We start from the raw sequence: 22847 nt of genomic DNA, 5'->3' as shown, positions 1-22847 counted from the left end.
ATTCCAGCTCCCACATGGAGAAAGGGCAGTTGTACGATTCAGTATAGTGGGATCTTAAGTCCAGCTTTCCCCTCTCTGCAGTTGCACAGTAGCAGCAAAATGCCAGATCCTGCCTGGCAACAGCAGTATTCACTGTAAAATTTCTTTATCGTCTGAGCGATGTCTCCAGGCATTGTTTGGAACACCCGTTTCAGCAGTGCTGCTACTGGTAAACGCATATGTGTTTACTGGAAATCCTCTGATGGCATCTCATATTTTTGCAAAACAAGTGGAGTGGTTGACAAAGAGTCCAGGAATGCTTGCCATGATCTTTTCTTATTCTCCTTAATTACGGGTCGAGCATTGACTCTCACAACTCTAAAAGCTATGAGGTTGTTTTCTGCTGGGCAGCATTCAAACCATCGGAGAGGGGCAAACTTGTACTGGATGGCTGAACAGCACTCATCGGTGCATTTCTGTCCTGGATAGCTGAACAGCACTCATCGGTCCACAAAGGTACAGACCCCTTCCAACATTACCGGAAGACTTTGGGATGGATAAGTCAGCGGCATGATGGATCACTCATCTGATGTGGTCCACCAATTCATGGATATTATTGCAGAGTTCAAACACAGCCAGATAGCTGAATGGCCTCCAGTTAGCCCCGCTGACCACCCATTTCCATGGCTTTTGTTCAGATAATGCTCCATCTAATAGGCGAATGAGAAGTGGGAAGTGCTCACTGGAATGAAGGTCGCCAATGACTTCCCACTGAACAGAGTCCCCAAGGGCTGAGAGGTCGATGGCTGACAATGACCCAGTAGCAGCACAGAAATGAGTACAGTATCTGTAACAATAATATTATCTTGGAACTCTTCCATTTGGTCCATTTTTGCGTAGAAAAATAGTAATATCACAAATTGAGTCCGCCTTGATGCAAACACTGTGTTATTTGTTTATTTCTTTATTATCCCAAACTAGTTTCGGCAACAAATATCACCATCATCAGTGTATCTTAAACATTCAGAAAATGGTATGGTTGTACAAACACAGTAGAACATAATTACATTTTTACAAATCGTCTTTTGAAATATAGTTTTATATTAATACTTTTATACTACCTTATTTATTGTATGCTACAGCATGTCTTAAGCTATTATTGGCGCTGTTTGTGACATATTTTCTGTTGCCATCTTTTTATACTTAGCGAACATCATGTCATCTGCAATCATGTGAGCGGTCACGTTCATTGGATGGCGTGTGGCTGTTTTTTACATAGAAAAACAAAACTTTTGCACTTTGTTTCTGATCCATAATCTTACGCCATCTTGCTGTTCGTGCGTGTCGCGAGAGGTGTATCGCAAGTGGCGAGAAAGGCTATGAAAAACTGTAGTGCGAATTACGACAACAAGAAACTAAATTTCTTGGATCTTACAATCACAAGAAACAACCAGCAACATGAATTCTCCATCTACAGAAAAGCCACATCCACAAGCACTGTTATCCACAGCTCATCCAACCACTCGACAGTGCATAAATATGCCAGTTTCACACACATGCTACACAGGATAAACAGAACACCTCTTAAACCAGGAAAATACACCCAGGAACTAAACATAATCAAACAAATTGCTGTTGAAAACGACTACAAAACAGACATCATAAACAAACTCAACAACAAGGTAAAACGGAAACATGGAGCACACACAGACAACACCACTTCAGAAAAAAAGAGAGAGATGGTACACACTAACATACAATAACAAAATATCACATAGAATAGGAAACATCTTAATAAAGCAAGGGATCCCAATAACATTCAGAACAAACAATACAGTTCAGAAAAGACTATGGCCAGTCAGAAAAACCTCAGACAAATTCAGCAATGCTGGAATATATCAACTCACTTGCAACTCTTGTCAGGCCCACTACATATGACAAACAAGCAGAAATTTCCGAACAAGGTACACAGAGCGCATGAGAGCTCTAAGAAGTGACAGCACACATTCAACTTTCGCAGAACATCTAATGAACAAAAGCCATAACCTCACTAACATCGAAAACAATCTACACATTCTGAGAAACAGCGGCAGTCTATACCGACAACTAAAGATAGAAGAAAATTACCACATACAAAAGGCTATAGCCGAAGGGAAAAATGTAATAAATTTAAACACAACTCTCTGCAACAACACACTCTTTGCTGCTCTGAGAGAACTAACCAAGAACACAGAAAAGAAAATGTACACCATCACACACAGAGACATAAATAATGAACAGAAGTCGTCGTGATTCGCGCTACAGTTTTTCATAGCCTTTCTCGCCACTTGCAATATGCCTCTCGCGACGCGCGTGAACAGCAAGATGGCTTAAGATTATGGATCAGGAACAAAGTGCAAAAGTTTTGTTTTTATGTGTAAAAAGCAGCCACACACCATCCAACGAACGTGAGTACACGAATAGCTAAGCAACAGCTAAATACACACCAAAATAACTGGTTTCCACAAACACTACCACAACCCCAAGGATATATTGCTGACATACGAAGTTCACCTTTGAGTATTTGTTTACTAACAGCCACTCACATGGTTGCAGATGACATGATGTTCATTAAGTATAAAAAGACGGCAACAGAAAAAGAGCACAGAAAATATGTCACAAACAGCGCCAATAATAGCTTAAAACATGCTGTAGCATACAATAAATACGGTAGTATAAAAGTATTAATATGAAACTATATTTCAAAAGATGATTTGTAAAAATTTAATTATGTTTTACTGTGTTTGTACAACCAAACCACTTTATGAATGTTTTAGATAAAAAAAAACACGCTGATGATGGTGATATTTGTTGCCGAAACTAGTTTGGGATAATAAAGAAATAAACAAATAACATGGTGTTTGCATCAAGGCGGACTCAATTTGTGATATTACTATTTTGGGAGTATCTGTGTTGCACAGCACGTGAGAAGCGATGGGCTCTCCATAACCCGACCCCGATGGCAAGTACAGGTCGAGCTCCACAAGGAATGATGGGCACTGAAGTCTCCCAGTAGGATAAATGGTTGGGGGAGTTGTTCCATAAGATCTGGGAGTACCTCAGAGTCTATCGCACCTTGTAGAGGTAAATACAGTAAGCAAACAGTGATCCTCGGACATGCATGAATTTCAGTTGCAACTGCTTGCAGGTCAGTAACCAGGGAAAGAGCAAAGGAGTGATGGGCGTTATTGACAAACACAGCTACACCTCCCTTGGACTTTCCCCAGTCAGGTCATCCTTCCAGTAATACTTACAGCCTTGTAGTACAGGATATTAAATGCTTTAAAACACATTTCCTGTAAACACAAGCATGGGGAGCATTCTTGTGCTAGGAGGTTCAGTTCCTCCATGTGTGTCCTGAGTCCATTAAACATTCTTCTGGAGGACGTGAGCCATCTATCACGGGGTAGCACTTTTATCCTATTTTTCTGCTGGGGAGTGAAGCTGGGGCTCAGTCTTGGGATGAGATGATTGCCCAGGTCCAAAATCGAGATCCATTGGCGCTACAAAAGAATCACGAGACACATTAAGAGGATGACGTTGAAATTGTAGAACTGTTTACTTCCCACCTCCGTCAGCAGTGGACACTTCACCTTTGATTTTTTGCCCGAGGTAGGCTTTTGGGCCACAACCATGGCTGTGGAAGTAGCAGCACTGGACGGTGAAATGGACTGAATCTTTTGACGGGCAGGGAGCTCCACAACATTGGTAACCACAGCCTTTTCTGAAGTTCTTGAAGGGAGATATGGGTGGTGAAATAACTACTGCATTTCACACATCCGTAGTCTCCTTAAGTGCACGCAGTTTGCTGTGTGTGCTGAGATGATGCCATTCCGTCTCCCAAAGCTGAAGAACCTCATGGCGTAATAATGATTGCAGGTCAGTAACAGGGATGCCAAGCTCCAGAAGCAGTTTCCATGTAGCCTGTTTGGCCAGGCTGTCGACAAGCTCATTTCCTGGGATTCTGACGTGGCCTGCAGACCACATAAACACCACAGAAGGAATGGACCATTCCAGGGCATAGATGGACCCTTCTGTCCCCCACCAGCTTTTCTGAAATGCGCAGATGAGACTTATCCTTACAACACATTCTGTGCTCCTGTAACTATCCCAGCCTCAACTCATGGTAATGTACTGTCCCCACACCCTCAACTTAACAATCCCCACCACTCTGTCCTATCATCTCTTCTTCATTCTCATCTCCCACTCTGTTTATTTGCCACCCTCTGCCAACACATATACTCATCTTTCCCTGCTCCTCTTCTTTTTTGGTCCTTTTTCCCCACCCCTTCCCCACAACCTCCTGATGCTGCACCTGATGGCATTCTAGTCCCTGCACACTCCACTGGGCAGCATTCCGTCTCTATCTTCCCACCCGTACACTACTATCCCTTCTTCTTCTCGCTCCCTCCAGGCTGTTACTTGTATCCCACACGATAGTTTCATTCCCGTCCGAGATGCTGGAGTTGGCAGTTGCTTGTGTGTATGAATGGTGTGTGTCTCTCTTTTACTGATGAAGGCTATGCTCAGCAGCTTTGTGTGTCTTTTAATTGAGCCTCTCACAATTTAATGTGTCTTCTTTACAGTAAGTACGAATCTGTCTTTTCCTATATTGTTGATATTCCTCTTTGAATATAGAAAGACAAAACTCTCAAAGCTGCTCTCTTTCCTTTTCACTCTTAAAAACACACTCCGATTGCCTGTGTGTGTTCTGTTACTAGACCCAAAACTTTTAGAATTAACTCCCGAGTCAGGAGAACCAGCTACATGTACTCTCTTATTTGACTGGGTGTTAGTACCTACCAGTGACCCATCCTTTCCACTGGGAGGAGAGGGAGGTAGTTTCAAATATTTCATCTCGGTCCCACAAGCAGCTAGGGAAGTGAACGTAGACAGAGACAGAGCCCTACACACCTAGGTACACCTCATAAACTGAGTTCCAGCAGGATCCCCAAAGGTTGCCCACTAACGACAGCTTGGACTCAACAGCCATGCATCTCAATGGTGCACAGCACACCTTGATAAGTGTTTTTATAGAGGTTTTTATCATCCTCACAATCCAGGTGGTCAAGCCAAGATCCCCGTTCCCTGTGACACACAACATTCCACCGCTGCACTGCACAGTGGTTTCTGAAACATGCCCAGAGTTTACAGTGACAGAGGACTTGCAGCACTTACCAGTCCTCAGCTCAGGAACCCCAGAGTCTCCACGCCCGCACCCAGCAAACAAATGCTGGGCCCCTAGTCCTATTCTATGCCTTCTTGATGGGGAAAGCATTGATCTTCCTGTAGGAACCACCATCTAGCAGGCTCTGTATTTTCTCTATATAGTCCTTGTGGGAAAAAACAACAGCAGTGTTGCCTTTAACAGCAAGTTGATTCCTAGATTGAGTACTGTTCAAAACTGTTTGGACTTCTGTGGGGTACCATCTGCTGCAAATTCATGACACTAGAAATTGTGTGAACTGTAATGGACAGAACAGCATCAAACTTGGTTCAAGAACTAGCAATTTTGATTTATCATTTGAGAAGAAAAATACTTGTAAACTGACAATACAGCAAAGCATCTACTTGGTTTCCATTTGGGTTAAAGATTACACATCAAAAAACACAGCTTCAGAAACTGGATTGTTGACCAATACTGTTTGTGATTACTGTGGTTTCTGTCGAGGAGTATGTTACATAACTGTGACTAATAACAAGATTGTAGAAATAGATGAGCTCACAAAGCAACTCAGAAATATGGGAAAGAACGTCTCAAGAACAAAAATGAACAGATTTGGGTATTTGGAGATACAGAGAGATAACCTAGGAAACGTTTCATTGTTAAAGTGTATTCCAGGACTGAACGAACTTTAGTGCCTCTTGTTAAGAACTTCATCTAGCCTGTAAACAAAGTCATTACAGATGGATGAAATCTTAAAAACTTTGAAGGGAAAAGGAGTTCACCAAGAGTTTGTAAACCATTCTGTTGAATTACTGTCTTCTGAGGATCCATCTATTTGCATGGAGAACACTGGGCAATTATAGAAATCTCTATCAAAAGATAAAGATGACCAGGTAACTGTATTTTTCGATGCCTCTACTTCCACAATTTCCGCTTGCGTGATATAAAACTCCCCTGTGGGACTTTGCCAATTTTCTTAGGAGATATTGCTAAACAGTACCCTGGATATGGAAAAAAGGATTCCTACTGGCAGCATATACATCATGTGCAATAGTCCAAGACGAAAATATCAATGACAAATAAGGTAAGTGAAATTGCATTTAATGTCATCATTGGATGATATTCATGACTAGTCGTGGTTGTTGTGAACACTAGAAACAAAATTTGTACCATTCAACTTTTGTCGTCGTCGTTGCCATCGCTATAAACAAACTTGATATCTGGTTCCATGACAGTTGCGCATTCGATATATATCACTTGCAAGCTTTCTTGGAAATTAACGCCACCTCATTAACACAAAAATGACTGATCAGTTGTAAACGCAGCCGATATAGTTCCCATGAGTTGTACTAAAGATTCTAGCAGGTAAAGTGTGTACCATCTCATGTACGAAGACAAGGCTGGTTCGCTTCCTGATTCTCCTGGCTGCCAATGAATCAATGTGACGCACAACCTTAACAAAGTTTGGCACAATGTGCTTGGTAAGACATCTCTTCAAAAATGCAAGAGAATACAGTAAATGGTACCTATGGTGGCATAGCTTGTTGAATTTCTTCATGTTAATATATCTCCTCTCCATAAAGGTACACGATGTGATTCTTCAGTTTTTCCCAGCATATTTGTTGATCCAACAGTGCACGTAACACTGGTGACATGCCTGACTGCTGAAATACTGTGCCCAGTGGAAACAATGAACTGGTGGTTCACTCAAGTCTCTGTGTATCTCATTCATTACGTATTGTAATACAGGCTGTATAACATGTACCACAAAATTGTTTATATTGTTATGGGACTACATTGTAAAATTTTGACATTAGAACTACCGTTTTTTCCCCACTAGATTGTGCATTCTGTGCCTATATCGCAATCAGAATTTGGGCCAATTATTTCAACTCACTGCTATGAAACATGCTGTTTAGTTACTACTTGGGCACTTACAACACACATCTCACAGACAACATCGAAACATCGCTTTGCAAAACATGTAAACAACTGCTCTGTCTCTAACTGTTACTACAACCATAATCAAGAAAAAACAATGAGTTCTACATGAAAAATATTGTAATCTTGATGTTCGATATGGATATTTTATTACATAAATGACAGTTTGCACAGGTACTAAAATATAGAAGTCAAGAAATCTGATATTAATACTGGTTTGTGACTGCTGCAGAGCCATACATCGTATGTCGTGATGAAGAAATTACGTTTTTTTTCTTTAACTTTACTTGTAGCTTAAAATATAGCTTGTGTATTTCTTAACTTTGAGCTAAAAGACAAGAAAGGGTATGTGGACATCCATTCATGCATTTAAAATGTGTTATTTCTACCAGTATTGTGGGCTCATGTCTAGACCAGGGCCAGCTACTGCTAGTAGTGTGGCAAAGCATCAGTTCTATGTAGCTTAGAAGATACTTTCATGTAACCAATAACAGACGAGAAAAAAGTCCATGAATTTCTAGTGCCGAAGTGAATGGATGCCCAATGATTGGACAAATAAATATGATCTTTGTTGTGTACATAGTTCCGCGTAGTCAGCGCGCACTCAATTTCCCCACTAGAGCGTGCCCCGCTAAGCACAAGCGCAGGCACAGCGCTCGTCCATCTCCGCACTACAAGATGGCGCTGTCTTAGAGACATACCAATTCCACCGATCCGCGTATTAATATGTAACGCAGCCAATGAGATTGCTGCTAACGTAGAACCATTTCTCCTCGCAGATCACACTCGCGCAGTGATACCTGAATGCGCGAGGTATTATAACGAGTGTACAGACCTCCGATTAGTCAGTCTGCATCGGTCTGCCCCTAATAAGATTATCATATTCCTGTACACAGCCATGAAGATAAATGAATAGACACTTTGTCAAGTATCAGAGATATGCGAGAATAAGATTAACGTACCAAGACCAAAGGAACTTCAGGCTGTCAATTATAAATAGCATCCAGAACCAAGTTAAGTTATTTTCATGCTTGTTATTATTTTAATAAATGTGTGTGAAAATTAATCAAGTTCTGTTTAAAGTTGGTCACCGTCAATCTGCTACTCTAAGCGTCCAAGTGGCATTTCTATCATCTGACCTAACGGCAGAAGATAAACACGCCATGATAAGACCACAAGACCTATTGCTGACACTCGCCTACTTCGTTAGAGCGACAAGTCAAATAATCTGATGGTGTGTGTACCGAAGGTCTTACAGTACGCACACCACAATCTTTCTTTAGGCACAAAATATTATTGGACTTTTAATACAATGTAATGCTTGCAGTAAAAGTCTAGATCTGTACATACACCACTGGCATACTTACATACTTTGTGCAATGATGTTGTCAGCATTCGCAATGAGATAGGATGGGAAGGAAAGTGGGTGTGCAGCGGCTGGGTGTATCCAGCCAATGAGAGATTAGCAAACAGACAGTGTTTCGAAGAAATACTGTCATATTCAAAGAGCAGTATAGCACCATCTCCGAAATCTTCACACATTCAGAAGAAATAGGAAAACATTTTGACAACCAAGATTATTAATTTAACTTAAGCAGCCCCTACCAGTATCAACCTGACCACAACCTCTTAATTCACAGTGTATTCAGGAAAAAGTCAAATACTTGTGACAACAGCAAAAAACAGAATGGTTTCTACTTTGGCACTAGAAATTCATTGCCTTTTTTCTCGTCTATTATTGGTTACATGAAAGTATCATCTAAGCTACATAAAACTGATGCTTTGCCATACTAGTAGCAGTAGCTGGCCCTGGTCTAGCCTTGAGCCCTCAATACTAGTAGGAATAACACATTTTAAATGCATAAATGGATATCCACAGACCCTTTCTTGTCTTTTAGCAGTTAAGAGGCACACAAGCTGCCTGAAACTGGTGGAAACAGAAATGTGTGCTGTGATCCTTATATTTTAAGCTACGAGTATAGTTAAAGAAAGAAAGAAAGAAAAAAAACTTAATTTCTTCATCACGACATACAGATGTATGGCTCTGCAGCTGTATAAACTTCAGATACACCCAAGCATGTACTACATTATGCACATTTTTGTATTCATGAATGTTATGACAACAGAAACAGCAGTGAACAGCAAATAAAAAAGACAGAAAATTTAAACTGCATACTGAAACATGCAATAATCTGAATCTTCTCACATAACTTTATTTATACTTGTCAAAGAGATAAGCTGAAAATGTCTAAACCTATAATATATGTCACGAAATCCCCCTGGGTTACCACCAGTTGTTTTAACACCATCAACTTGCAGCAATGTTTCATAAAGTTCACTAATTTTCAGGTAGATTTTGAATGGGGAAATGTCAACTGTTTGCATTCTCATTAAAAAGAATTAAATACCAATAAATTTCACGGGTGCCAATCACTTTAGAATTAAAGGTTACCTCTGAATTTGATGAACTTTTGGGACTTATACTATGCAATCTACACCAATAATAACAGTAACACCAGTATGGTACTTTATGATAGTTGTTTGAGCGATTCCACAAATACCAGGGAAGGAAAATTAGGGTTTAAGATCCAAGAGATGGAATTACAGAAGCGTCCGATTTCACCCGTCTGCTTTAACGCATGCTGTCATCAACATGGCGGAAATGGTTAGTTGCAGCGTACACAATACGGCGACAATGACATCACTACATACACCGCTCCAACAAACGCAAACAAAAATAAAAATGACAAAATAATGTCTCACTCCAAAAATAAAATGTAACTAATGGGACAACCATAAAAAATTGGGAGATTAGGGTGCGGACAAGCTAAATATATAACAATAAAAAACACTGCACCATCCTAAAACAAACGATATAAAAAAATTTAAATTAAACACTCCACTACACCAACAAAACCACAGGAATCTGACATTTCCATACATCAATTAGCTCAGTCGCAACCATCAATACCAAAAAAAATCAACCTACAACCACAAAAAGTGGAATCGGACATTTATCTTGACCTATATAGCCCAACCACAGCTGTTGATACCAAAAACCCATTCCTACAACTCCGAAAAAGTGGAACCAAAACCCCAACAACTCAAAAACCGAAATACCTCATGTCCATTCCATGAAATAAAACACAACCGACCTGTTATAAATATACAACAGACAAAACGTCACAATTACTATAGAAAAAAACAAAAACAAAAAGTACTTACCAACAAAAGCTTCTGGCAATACCACCTAGGTTGGCCAACACAAGCAAGTGAGCGGGGACGCGCATGTGCGCACACACACGCATGCACGCACACACATAAACGTGTGCAAACACACCCTCACACAAACGCACCCACATTATCGCACCAACTACCTAAACTCAAAACCACTTTAGCATGATGATAAACAAAACTGAAATGCACCAAATACCACATGTTAAACTCAGCACGTCCACATCCACCACCACAGGGCACAATCAAATACAGCAACACGACAATCTACAAACACAACCAACTCAAAAAACACCGTGCCGTAGTGACGTCACACACCACAATACAATTACGTCACTGGCCAGAGCAGACAGGTGGAATCGGATACTTCCATTGACCCCAAGAGATCATTGTAGACGGAACACATGCTAGGACCACTAGAGGTTAGGGAAAAGAAATCAGCCAAGTTATTTTCAAAGAAACCATAAATGTATTTGTTTTGTGTGACTTAGAAAAATGAAGGGAAAAATGGATTGTCTTCAAAATGTGTCCTTGCTCAGTTCACAAGTACAACACAAAAATCAAAAGTAAAATAAATGCAGAATTACCTTAGACAGCAAATGCATCAATCTTTCACGGTCAGCCAATGTCCATCCTGACCTTCCAGAGGCAGCAGGATCAGCAGACACACTCATTTCTTTCAACTGTGCAACACTTAACAGAACCACCCCTTGTGTCAGCCAATTGAAACGATCAAAATTTTTGCCATCCCGGAAACAGCAAGTGCATTGCCTGTAAGAGTGAAACAATATACCAAAATACTTTGAAAATCAATAAGCAAGAACGAACTCCATAGCTGCTTATTTGAAACTTGCGATACACTGGCATCTGTTATTTTATTAAACTGATAATGATGGGACTGAAAATGGCACAAACAACCACTATTTTCTCTTACATTTTTTCATTAAATGTAATATGTTGCACAGCATGTGCTCCATCTTCAGCTGATACATAGGTTCTTGTTTCCTCACAGCAATTTCTGTAAACCTACCACAGCTGTCATTATGTTGCTGACAACATAAGTCCAATGGTTTGTAAGCTAGATACATCTGCACATGTTTCTATATGTTTAATATATGTCGATTATAACCAGTGACAGCATCTTCAGAACTCCACACAGATGACATACCAGTAAGTGATAAAGGTATGCGATTGCTGCCACTAGTATAACTGTAAATACCTCTCACTTGAGAGCCTTGGTTGCTAAGACCAAAACATCCAATGGCAAGAATTGATTGTGTGAACCAACAAAGTTGATTGATTTAAGGTAAATTCTAAATTAACAAAATCTAACATTTAAAAATTTTACGGTATAATGAAAAGGAAAAATTGCAACTCACCATATAGTGGAGGTGCTGAGTTGCATATATATATATATATATATATATATATATATATATATTAAAAAAACCACACACACACAAAACCTAACACACACAACTGTGGCTCAGCATCTCCACTATATGGTGAGTAGCAACTTTCTTTTCATTATATTGTTACATTCCATCCTGGATTTTCCATTGTTTGATTTAAAAATTTTACATTGATTTGAACTCATGGCAAAAGAAGAACATACAAATTTCATATCCTATTACAGCATCCAATTTCTGATCAAAGTATTTCTTGCCCCATCATCAACTCCTAGACTGTTGAAAACCAAGCCTAAGATACCAATTTCAATGAAATTAATGTTTTGTTGTGTCAGCAAAAGTTAAATAACATAAGAAATAAACAGGAAGTAGGCAGTATACAAACAAAACATATGAAACTGACAGTATAACAAACCAGCTCAATGTGGTATCCGACAGATTTACATACAGATCAAATGAATTATGTGGGCCTACAGCTGTGCACACGAAAAAGTTCATTAACAGACCATCTAAGTCAAAAATATATAAATAAAATTCAAAAACCAAGTTCTCCTCCACACAATACTCAAAAACAATGAAATATTGTCCATCCGTTTACATGTTAAAATGTTTACATACAGAACATAGACCTTGTTTATCACATTTCCAGTTGCTCTTACCTCTGTGGCCACGCTTGTATGTACTGAAAAACTGTGTCCACTTCTTCCTTTTCAAATGAGGGGCGTTCATCTGATTCTTTGTTTGTAATTCTGCCATCATCTGCAAGAATTTTTATACAGGCATTAGAACTGACAAATATATAGAATAAAGAGTTTTATTTACATTGCACTTGTCAGAGGTAACAAATCCGAAGAGAAAAATGATGAATTAGCGATAAGATTCCAAACACACAGAAGTTTCGGCTGCATTACCACAATTTTCTTTTTCTTTTTTGCGTGGTTATAAATTTATGGGGGTCACTGTGGTAAGTAAATGTTTTCAATCAACCCACACCAGTCGCTGAGGACCTAAACAGAGCTCGATATTTCTATCCATAAACACTTTTCCTATAGCCTATGAAAAACAGCGCTTTGGAACACATTAAACGTACGTATGCGCGCGATTGTGTGTACAAAAGTTGTATAGCGATAACTACAGCTCGCACTGCAGTATTAAGCACGTTGCAACATCATCTAAGTATCAACTGTCAGCAGCTGTCCGCTCGCGAAGAACTGTCAAATATATACGACGTTTTTGATGTTAGCCGACAGATAAACTGAACATACACTCGCTTTTACTGGATGTAATATCCTCATTACCGCTATTAACACAGTATTTGTGACAACTTGAATTAACAATGTATGTCGTTTATGTATAGTGCAATGTATCGCAGATAGTAAGAAAAAAGCGAAAAAGATAACATTCTGAATGAAATTTCACGTTCTATGCTTCACTTCAAAAGTACCGGTATACAAGAAACTGTATTAGAAGTACTTAGCTAGTTTCATCAAGTATCTTCCTGCGTTGTTTTGGTTTCCGTCTTTTACAAAGCGACTACTAACAATTGCACTTTAGGGAATATTATGCCAAAGATTAACTCGACCGAATTATTTTCACTTATTACGTTGTCCAATGTAACTGTCGGGTAACGTAGACAATCTCCTACAGATTTAAAAACAATGTAATCGTTAAAAGTATATGCCCGATAACTTACATATTTGTAAGAGATCCAAGAAATCAGCACATACATCACACATCTTACGTAAAACACACTCAGGTAAATACTATAGTGTTGTTAAAATGCATTCAGATTAAATTAGTATATATTTTTGTGTTTTTCATTGAAGTGTGAGCGTCTTTACGTCACACCAAACAGTAACACAACCAACATAGCGCCATATTCAATCTTCTCCCAAAGATTGTATACCATTTTCAGTTTCTTTCCAGAGACAAAACGAAGGGAACTCCAGGTTCGCCAATAGCCGTTTTGTCGATTCTCTCTAGTCATTTACATTGACAGCCACTGTACGGATCACTCATTGTGTGTGTGCGGATTTGGTAAACAAGCTCATTACAGCATGGAATGTTATCGAGAAATCCGTGTGGTTGGTAGGGGTTCATTCGGGTAAGTAGTTGATACTGTTAGCAAAAATATATAACCGCATTTGTTGATTTCGTTTAAATCTTCGTATTGTATTTAATTCTGTTTGCATTTTCTTATTCCGTGGAGTATCAAGCCGCCAAACTTTGAATTTTTTCTCCACACGAGAAAGTTTTAGTCGCGCAAACTCAAACAGAAAATAGAAAAAATAAAGTTCCCCGCATTGACGATATTCGAGGTGGCAGCAGACGAAATGCAAACATCCCCAGTTCGCTTTTCTGACGAAGTAGCTTGCACTGTATATACATAAACACGCAGTCCAGACTGCGGCCTCTAATCAGTTTTGCTAAATTCAGTTAAGTATCGTGCTGCCTAAATTTTGCCTTCGAACGGAGCTAACTGGCGCAGTGCTTAGACAATGCGTCGTATTAGGAGGACGCCCAGCCAGATTTGGGTTCTCCGTGATTTTACTAAGTAGATTGTGGTGACAGTATGAAACATTTGACAGTGCACGTTCGATTTTCTTCCACGTCCTTCCCTAGCTGAGCTGGTACTTCGTAACTAATCTCACCGTTGTAGCGACGTTGAACGCTAGTCTTCCTTTGCCACTCAACCACGAAAATGTAATTTATGGCAAATACACGAAATATGGCAAAAGTATTTAACAAGAACAAACTGAAATGAAAGAAGTTATACGAATGTTTTAGGAGGATAAGCATTTCGAAAATTTTGTTTGTTGTATTAGTTCACGAAGGATCTTATTCACTCTTTAGAATTCAATATGTTAAATTTCACGTAATATCATTTTTGTACCATATGTCTTTTTACAACGCAACTGTTATTTCCTACAGCAGAAAGAAGGAATAATAGCAAACGTGCCAACAATCGAAACAATTGTTCTTGACCGTAAGCGAAAATAAGGCGTGTTACATGAATTTTAACACCTTTCGAGACCGACAACTGTATAAAAGCTTAGTCATTGCTGTTCTGTATTTACATTGCGTTGTGCACAACGCCAGATGTGTGTCGGGAAACTAAAGCGCACAGAGTATGTGAAGTGCGCTGGATGGCGAGAGGGGGAGTACTCGTTAGTGTCGCGGCGATTTCACTATAAAAGGCCCCGGGAACACTTCATACGTAACACTATAGATTAAGTATTGAGGGTTTCTTCATACTGACGCTGAGTCGGTATGCCTGCCTGCAGGGCAGCAGGATGCAAGTTCGGGGTGCGAACACCTTTTTCATGGCGATTGTGGGGGAGGTGGAGGGGGTTCAGCTGTCCTTTCGTGCCCTTCGGTTGGTGCTACCTTAGGAAACTAAGGGGGGCGGCGGCAACTGCAGCAGCAGGAGACGAGATAGTTAATTTCTCTAACGTTTGGTGACACCGCGCTTATCGAACAGCGGTAAAAGACAGCTACGACTCACAACAAAGCGATGGTGTGCTTCTGGTTGTTCAGCAAATTGTTACTCCATTTTATGAACAGTATTTCGAAGAACGACCTGTAGTGCGTTTAAAATTAGTTGTTACTTTTGACAGTTCGGTACAGAGCGAGGGGAGGAAGCGTAATTGTCAGCGTGCGCTGGCGACGATAACGCCACGCTTGCTCGGTGCGTAAAGCTGCGTTTTCTTAGCTGAGGGAATTTCCCGCAGCTTGATGTGTAAAACACTTTAGAGATCCCGCTGCTGACTCGCACAATGCAAACATACGAGACAGTTTTCCTAGGGTGCGGACAACGCAGCGGGCTCCGCCTGCGAGAAACGCTTGCGTGCTTTGGGGGGGCCCTGTCCCGCACGTCGCAGCTGGGCAGCAGCAGCAAGACGACAGCTCCAATGTTTTTTTTTCGCGCGCTTAGGCAACAGACAATTTTTAAGGGGATACGGAATCACCTATCCCCGCAATGTTAATATATGCCTACTATAGGGAACATTTTCTCACAAACTACTGGAGACAGAGAGGTAAAAATTTTACTGTATGTGCATTCATATGTTACAACAATACTGAAACAACAGTTTATTGTCAAAGTATTTTCTTACAGAGATATTGTACATTTATTTTTAAGTAAATTTTTTCCATCGCTTTTTACTAGACTATCACCCCTAAGTCTTTTGTAAATCAAGTAATTAAAAAATCGTTGTTTCAGTATGTAATAGGGACCTATGTCACTACGTCATAAAAATTTCAGACTTCTAGGTTGACCAGTACCTGTGATAATGTTCCTAGATGAAGTAAAAAGTAAACTTACGGGAAACGGAGAAAGAAGATTAAAACATTCCTGATCCGTAGCTAATACCCCCTTCACAGTCTTCATAATCATCTTCAAGTCTTCTTTTGGCACCCCTCTGCACCTGTCTTGCTTTTTTTCACTAATGTCTTGATTATATTATCAGCATGCCTTAGTCTGTGCTGATCTAAAAAGAACATAGCACGTACCGTACGGGAACCAACACACATACCCAACTTTTGAAGGACCTGGCATTTAGTTATATTTCCAAGATTGAAGGTTGCCACAGCATCATACACACCAAAATGTAGTGTATTAATTCCGACAAACACTGTTTTTGGGAGACGATGCCATATCACACTATTCAAGCACTCGTTGGGGTTCTGCGTTTTTCCGTGAAGACATTTCATCAGAAGACTTCTGTCAGCCAGATCTCTGAAAATGGGCTTTATTTCTGCCATGATGGCTGATGGTAGACTGTGGTGGTGAATGTATTTCTCTCCTGTTGTTAGTCCCCTATTGTATTTACACCAGCTGTTTTCACCTTTGGGGCACAAACCATGTTGTGGATGCTCATCCGTGGATGCGGTGTGGAAATATAAAGCCCATATAGCTCTCCTCATTTCTTCAAGATTGCCTGTATTTTGCCTGATTGCAAGGCCATAGCAGTTCTGAATGTGGTCTATTATGGAATCAGTCAATCTTCCTCTGCCATCCAAGGTTTTCCCATCATCTAGTTTTTTCCCTTTCATAACTGATTTTAACCTTCTCAGCCTGGCACCCATTCTCTTCTGCACATGTCCTATACATTCAAGTTTGCTTATATTTACACTGTTCCCATATGGTTTGCTTTCCAAAACTTCTTTGAATGCTTTAGAGTCACCATCTCCCAGATATTTGACATAGCGAACATTATACCACTGTGAAGAGCGATGAAAAATTTTCTTCACCCCAGCAACCTCCATGCCACCACTACTACCATAATAATTAGCAATACAGTCATCACTGTGTTCATTTTTCAGCCTGCCTGTGCACCTACAGTATTTAGACATTATTGCAACATCAATAACCTTGCCAGTATCAACACTAGTTGCTGTTACAACACCATTGTTGGAGGTGTGGCCCCTTTTCTGCCACGTGCCATCAAACGCCACTGTGAGGTCACGACTGCCGTCATTTTCTTCCACTGCTTCTTCCACAGCAACCTGCATTGACTTCTGTGCTACATCTTCAACTGCAGATCCTAGTACATAATTGTAAGCTTCAAACTTTGAAGGTGCACTTGGAAGATTTAGAACACCACATAGCATATCACCAGCTGCTTTGCCCTTACCAATTGCTCGCAATCCATAAACTAACCTAATATTTACACTATAAAGTTCAGTTTTCTTGTATCCATTATTTACAGTTACTGAAACCGAACTTGGAAACTTACAGCTGTATTTACAAACACTGCATATTAAATTAAACTGGGCAGCCAGGCCAACATGGGATTCTACTTTCAGAGAAACGTTTCCATGACATTTTTTGCAGCACAAACTGTTTTCAAGAGCTTCACACAATATATTCGTATCAATGAGTTCAAAAACTTCATTCCCTCTATCAAGTAAATTATATTTCTCTTTCAAATCTCTTAGTTTTTTATGAGAAGCACTGTTTTCATTTGGTGTAAGTTCGTTCGGCAAATCAGTAATAAGTGGATTCACATTTTCCAACAGTGATGATGATGAACTGCTTTGCTTTGCTAATGAATCATTATTTCTTTTCTTTTGCCAGTTCACACGCTTTTTAAATACTTTTGCTTTAGCTTTAGGCATTTTCACTGCGAAAAATGAAGCACTAAATACGAAATAACTCAACAACAACTACTTTCTTATATCACACTGTTTACAAAACAGTCCCGCCACAAAGTCAAAGAGTAACTTGAGGAAACCAGAGAGAAACATTTTCGGGCAACTAGTGTATAAATAGTCGCTGGAAACCGGGATATTTGAATTCATGTCACTTTAAAGGTACTGCCAAAAAGTTCATGGTCAGCCACGAGAGACGTGTATAACTAAAGCGCAATACCCGATCTCACAAATATATAAAAATAAAATAGTTATAATTGTAGTAGAGCTATGTATGATACGTCATTTTAAAGAGGAAACATGGCAGAATATAATACGCCAATAAAAAAAAATTCGATTTTTTAACCCAAAATCCGATTCCGTATCCCCTTAAGAGAGTTGTTATACAATCACCAGAAATGTCGGCTGACCGCTTCTCTGCCTCAGAGGATGAGCAACTTATCGAACTGGTTTCCGAAAAGCAAATTTTGTGGAATATGGCCGACGCAGAGTGGAAAAATCAAATGGAAAAAAAACCTTAATTTGGTCAGAGATCGGAAGAAAAATGAATAAAACTATTCGCGAGTGACACCGAAAGTAACTTCTGCCACACACCATTATGTCCAATACATTTTGCCACTCGGTTACAGGAATTACTTCTCAGTTTGTCTTCAATTAACGAAAGAAAATAATGAAACTGGTTTAGTGTGAATCTGAAAAAATGCCACAAACTTATCTGCATCGGCGAGTAAATGTTTCGTTACTAAAGTTTTATATGCTCCTTCACGATGCAAGAACATTCGTCTCACTGCATTGCGCTTCCTGAGTACTCTTTCCATTAGCATACAGTCCTTCTCTTCCCTAACTTCCATGTACTTTCGGAGAGCCAAAATTAACTGTTTTTAGCTCGAGCACTGCGCTGCATGTTTGGAACTGTCTCCGCTGCTACTGCGATGCACCTCGCAGTGCGCCAACGAACCGCACGAAAATGCTCGCGTCTAGGAGAAACTATAGCACCCACCGACTTCCAACAAATTGTAAAAATTATTTAAAACTTTTCCGAAACTTTCTCGCTTTCACCCCCTACAAAACATGTAACGGGAAAAAGTTTGTCGCTTACTACATTTTGGACGTTGGTTTCGTAAAAGTTCCGCGTCAGACGCTACATTTTAATTTATTACTTCCCTATTACCGAATCTATTGGCGAGAACTTTTGCAGACGTTATCGACATACATTATTGAAGGCAACTAGAAGGTTTTGTTGTACGACACTTAGTTTAGGAGATACGGCGTGATAAATATCGAGTAGCGCGAAAAATCAACTTTTCTTAAAATCTTAAATATTTATCTATTTTAATAGCACAAAATTTTCATTGAATTCAAGGAAGGTATCAGGAGGTAGTTCTCGTATCACTCGATCAGGTGTAGTTTCCAAATCCTAAAAAGTTTCATTTTTAGGTTCTGACGCTCACCGCGTCGCGCCTAGGAAAACGTTTCACGCACCACCCTGCGATCCGCGTCTCACAGCGGAAGACGCAAGCGTATTCCGCAGCACACTCAAATTCTCGCAGCTAGTAAAACGTAGCTTATACCGTCAGCCGCACAAGCGGGCCGATCTGCAATATTTCTCAAACGATTTTAAAGAAACTGTTGGTGTGGTCTTCAGTCCAGAGACTGGTTTGATGCAGCTCTCCCTGCTACTCTATCCTGTGCAAGCTTCATCATCTCCCAGTACCTATTGCAACATACATCCTTCTGAATCTGTTTAGTGTGCTCATCTCTTGCTCTCCCTCTACGATTTTTACCCTCCACGCTGCCCTCGAATACTAAATTGGTGATCCCTTGATGCCTCAGAGTATGCCATACCAACGGATCCCTTCTTCTAGTAAAGTTGTGCCACAAATTTCTCTTCTCTCCAGTTCTACTAAATACCTCCTCATTAGTTATGTGACCTACTCATCTAATCTTCAGCATTCTTCTGTAGCACCACATTTCGAAAGCTTCTATTCTCTTCTTGTCCAAACTATTTATCGTCCACGTTTCATTTCCATACATGGCTACACTCCATACAAATACTTTTCAGAAAGCACTTCCTGACACTTATATCTATATTTGATGTTAAAAAATTTCTTCAGAAACGCTTTCCTTCCTCTCTACTTCGACCATCAGTTATTTTGCTCCCCAAATAGCCAAACTCATTTACTATTTTAAGCGTCTCATTTCCTAATCTAATACCCGCAGCATCACCCGATTTAATTCGACTACATTCCATTATCCTCGTTTTGCTTTTGTTGAAGTTCATCTAATATCCTCCTTTCAAGACATGGTCCATTCCGTTCAGCTGCTCTTCCAGGACCTTTGCTGTCTGACAGAATTACGATGTCATCGGCGAACCTCAAGGTTTTTATTTCTTCTCCATGAATTTTAATTCGTACTCCCAATTTTTGTTTCCTTTACTGCTTGCTCAATATACAGATTGAGTAACATCGGGGATAGTCTACAGCCCAGTCTCACTCCCTTCCCAATCAATGCTTCCCTTTCACGCCCCTAGACTCTTATAACTGTCATCTGGTTTCTGTACAAATTGTAAATAGCCTTTCACTCCCTATATTTGACTCCTGCAACCTTCAGAATTTGAAAGGGACTATTCTAGTCAACATTGTCAAAAGCTTTCTCTAAGTCTACAAATGCTAGAAACGTAGGTTTGCCTTTCCTTAATCTATTTTCTAAGATAAGTCGTAGGGTCAGTATTGCCTCACGTGTTACATTTCTGCGGAATCCAAACTGATCTTCCTCGAGGTCGGCTTCTACCAATTTTTCCATTCGTCTGTAAAGAATTCGTGTTATTATTTTGCAGCCGTGGCTTATTAAGCTGATAGTTAGGTAATTTTCACATCTGTCAACACCTGCTTTCTTTGGGATCGGAATTATTATATTCTTCTTGAAGTCTGAGGTTATTTCGCCTGTCTCATACATCTTGTTCACTAAATAGTAGAGTTTTGTTGGGCCTGACTCTCCCAAGGCTGCCATTAGTTCTAATGGGATTTTGTCTACTCCCGGGGCCTTGTTTCAAATTAGGTCATTTAGTGCTCTGTCAAACTCTTCACACAGTATCATATCTCCTATTTTATCTTCATCTACATTCTCTTCCATTTCTATAATATTGTCCTAAAGAACATGGCCCTTGTATAGACCCTCTATATACCCCTTCCACCTTTCTGCTTTCCCTTCTTCGCTTAGAACTGGGTTTCCATCTGAGCTCTTGATATCCATGCAAGTAGGTCTCTTTAATTTTCCTCTAGGCAGTATCTATCTTACCCCTAGTGATATGTGCCTCTACATCCTCACATTTGTCCTCAGCCAACCCTGCTTAGCCATTTTACTCTTCCTGTCGATCTCATTTTGAGACGTTTGTATTCGTTTTTGCCTGCTTCATTTACTGCATTTTTGTATTTTCTCCTTTCACCAATTAAATTCAATATCTCTTCTGTTACCCAAGGATTTCTATTAGCCCTCATCTTTTTACCTACTTGATCCTCTGCTACCTTCACTGTTTCATCTCTCAAAGCTACGCATTCTTCTTCTACTGTATTTCTTCCCCCATTCTTGTGAATCACTCCCTAATGCTCTCCCTGAAGCTCTCTACAACCTCTGGTTCTGTCAGTTTATCCAGGTCCCATCTCCTCAAATTCCCACTTTTTTGCAGTTTCTTCACTTTTAATCCACAGTTCATAACCAATAGATTGTGGTCAGAGTCCACATGTGCCCCTGGAAATGTCTTACAATTTAAAACGTGGTGCCTGAATCTTTGTCGCACCATTATATAATCTGTCTGAGACCTTCCAGTATCTCCAGGCTTCTTCCATGTATACAGCCTTCTTTCATGATTCTTGAACCAAGTGTTAGCTATGATTAAGTTATGCTCTATGCAAAATTCTACCAGACAGCTTCCTCTTTCATTCCTTGCTCCCATTCCATATTCACCTACATTTCCTTATCTTCCTTTTCCTACTGTCTAGTTCCAATCACCCATGACTATTAAATTTTCGTCTCCCTTCACTATCTGAATAATTTCTTTTATCTAGTCATACATTTCATCAATCTCTTCATCTGCGGAGCTAGTTGGCATATAAACTTGTATTACTGTAGTTGGCGTGGGCTTCGTATCTATCTTGGCCACAATAATGCGTTCACTATGCTGTTTGTTGTAGCTTACCCGCATTCCTATTTTCCTATTGATTATTAAATCTACTCCTGCATTACCCCTATTTGATTTTGTATTTACAACACTGTGTTCACCTGACCAGAAGTCTTGTTCCTCCTGCCACCGAACTTCACTAAATCCCACTATCTCTAACTGTAACCTATCCATTCCCCTTTTTAAATTTTGTAACCTACTTGCCCGATTAAGGGATCTGACATTCCACGCTCTGATCAGTAGAACGCCAGTTTTCTTTCTCCTGATAACTACGTCCTCATAAAGAAACTATACGGTAATAAAGTGAGTCTCGCACATCTTATAACTTTATGATGATGTGATAGTTACTGTGATATTTCGGTATTAGCTGAACTACAAGAAATTCCTAGTTTACAGTGAAAAACAGGGGGGGGGGGGGGGGGGTAGTCGCTGTGAATTTGCGTTTGGAGTGTTAGGTCATATGTTGATGCATATGATATTTAGATAGCATATTGAGTTAGCCTTTAAACCTTTAAGGATATCGCTATGTGCAATGTCGAGAAAATGGAATGGATGTAAAGGTCTTCATCACGAACACACACGCCAGTGAAAAGGTGAGAATGAAATACTCATAAATCCCTCGTATCTCATAAACGGTGTGAGGTATCGAAACCAGATTTTGCCAAATGATAGCACGCAAAGAGGAGAGTATTTTTCCTTATGATCAAGATGTGAAGCCTCCATATCTACCGCGATACAGTCGGATTTA

The 22847-nt window shown here is 39.9% G+C and overlaps 2 protein-coding genes across 2 annotated transcripts in view; one reads left to right on the top strand and one right to left on the bottom strand.

The window, feature by feature from the left end:
• Positions 1-13622, bottom strand: part of LOC126263189 (ubiquitin carboxyl-terminal hydrolase 34) — a 524696-nt gene extending 511074 nt beyond the window's left edge. The window contains exons 1-3 of the mRNA XM_049960250.1: positions 13463-13622; positions 12429-12528; positions 10948-11131 (exon numbers count right to left, since the gene is read on the bottom strand). Of these exons, the coding sequence (XP_049816207.1) occupies positions 10948-11131; positions 12429-12528; positions 13463-13505 (327 nt within the window). The 5' untranslated portion in view covers positions 13506-13622. The remainder of the gene's footprint in view (positions 1-10947; positions 11132-12428; positions 12529-13462) is intronic.
• A 149-nt stretch (positions 13623-13771) lies between these two features.
• LOC126237178 (serine/threonine-protein kinase Nek8-like) overlaps positions 13772-22847 on the top strand; it is a 124869-nt gene continuing 115793 nt past the window's right edge. The window contains exon 1 of the mRNA XM_049947056.1: positions 13772-13873. Coding sequence (XP_049803013.1) covers positions 13827-13873 — 47 coding nt within the window. The 5' untranslated portion in view covers positions 13772-13826. The remainder of the gene's footprint in view (positions 13874-22847) is intronic.

The sequence above is a fragment of the Schistocerca nitens genome, chromosome 1 (genome assembly GCF_023898315.1).
Source record: "Schistocerca nitens isolate TAMUIC-IGC-003100 chromosome 1, iqSchNite1.1, whole genome shotgun sequence".
NCBI lineage: Eukaryota > Metazoa > Arthropoda > Insecta > Orthoptera > Acrididae > Schistocerca > Schistocerca nitens.
Note: the sequence above shows the minus strand (reverse complement) of the source record. Positions and strands in the feature narration are given on the sequence as shown.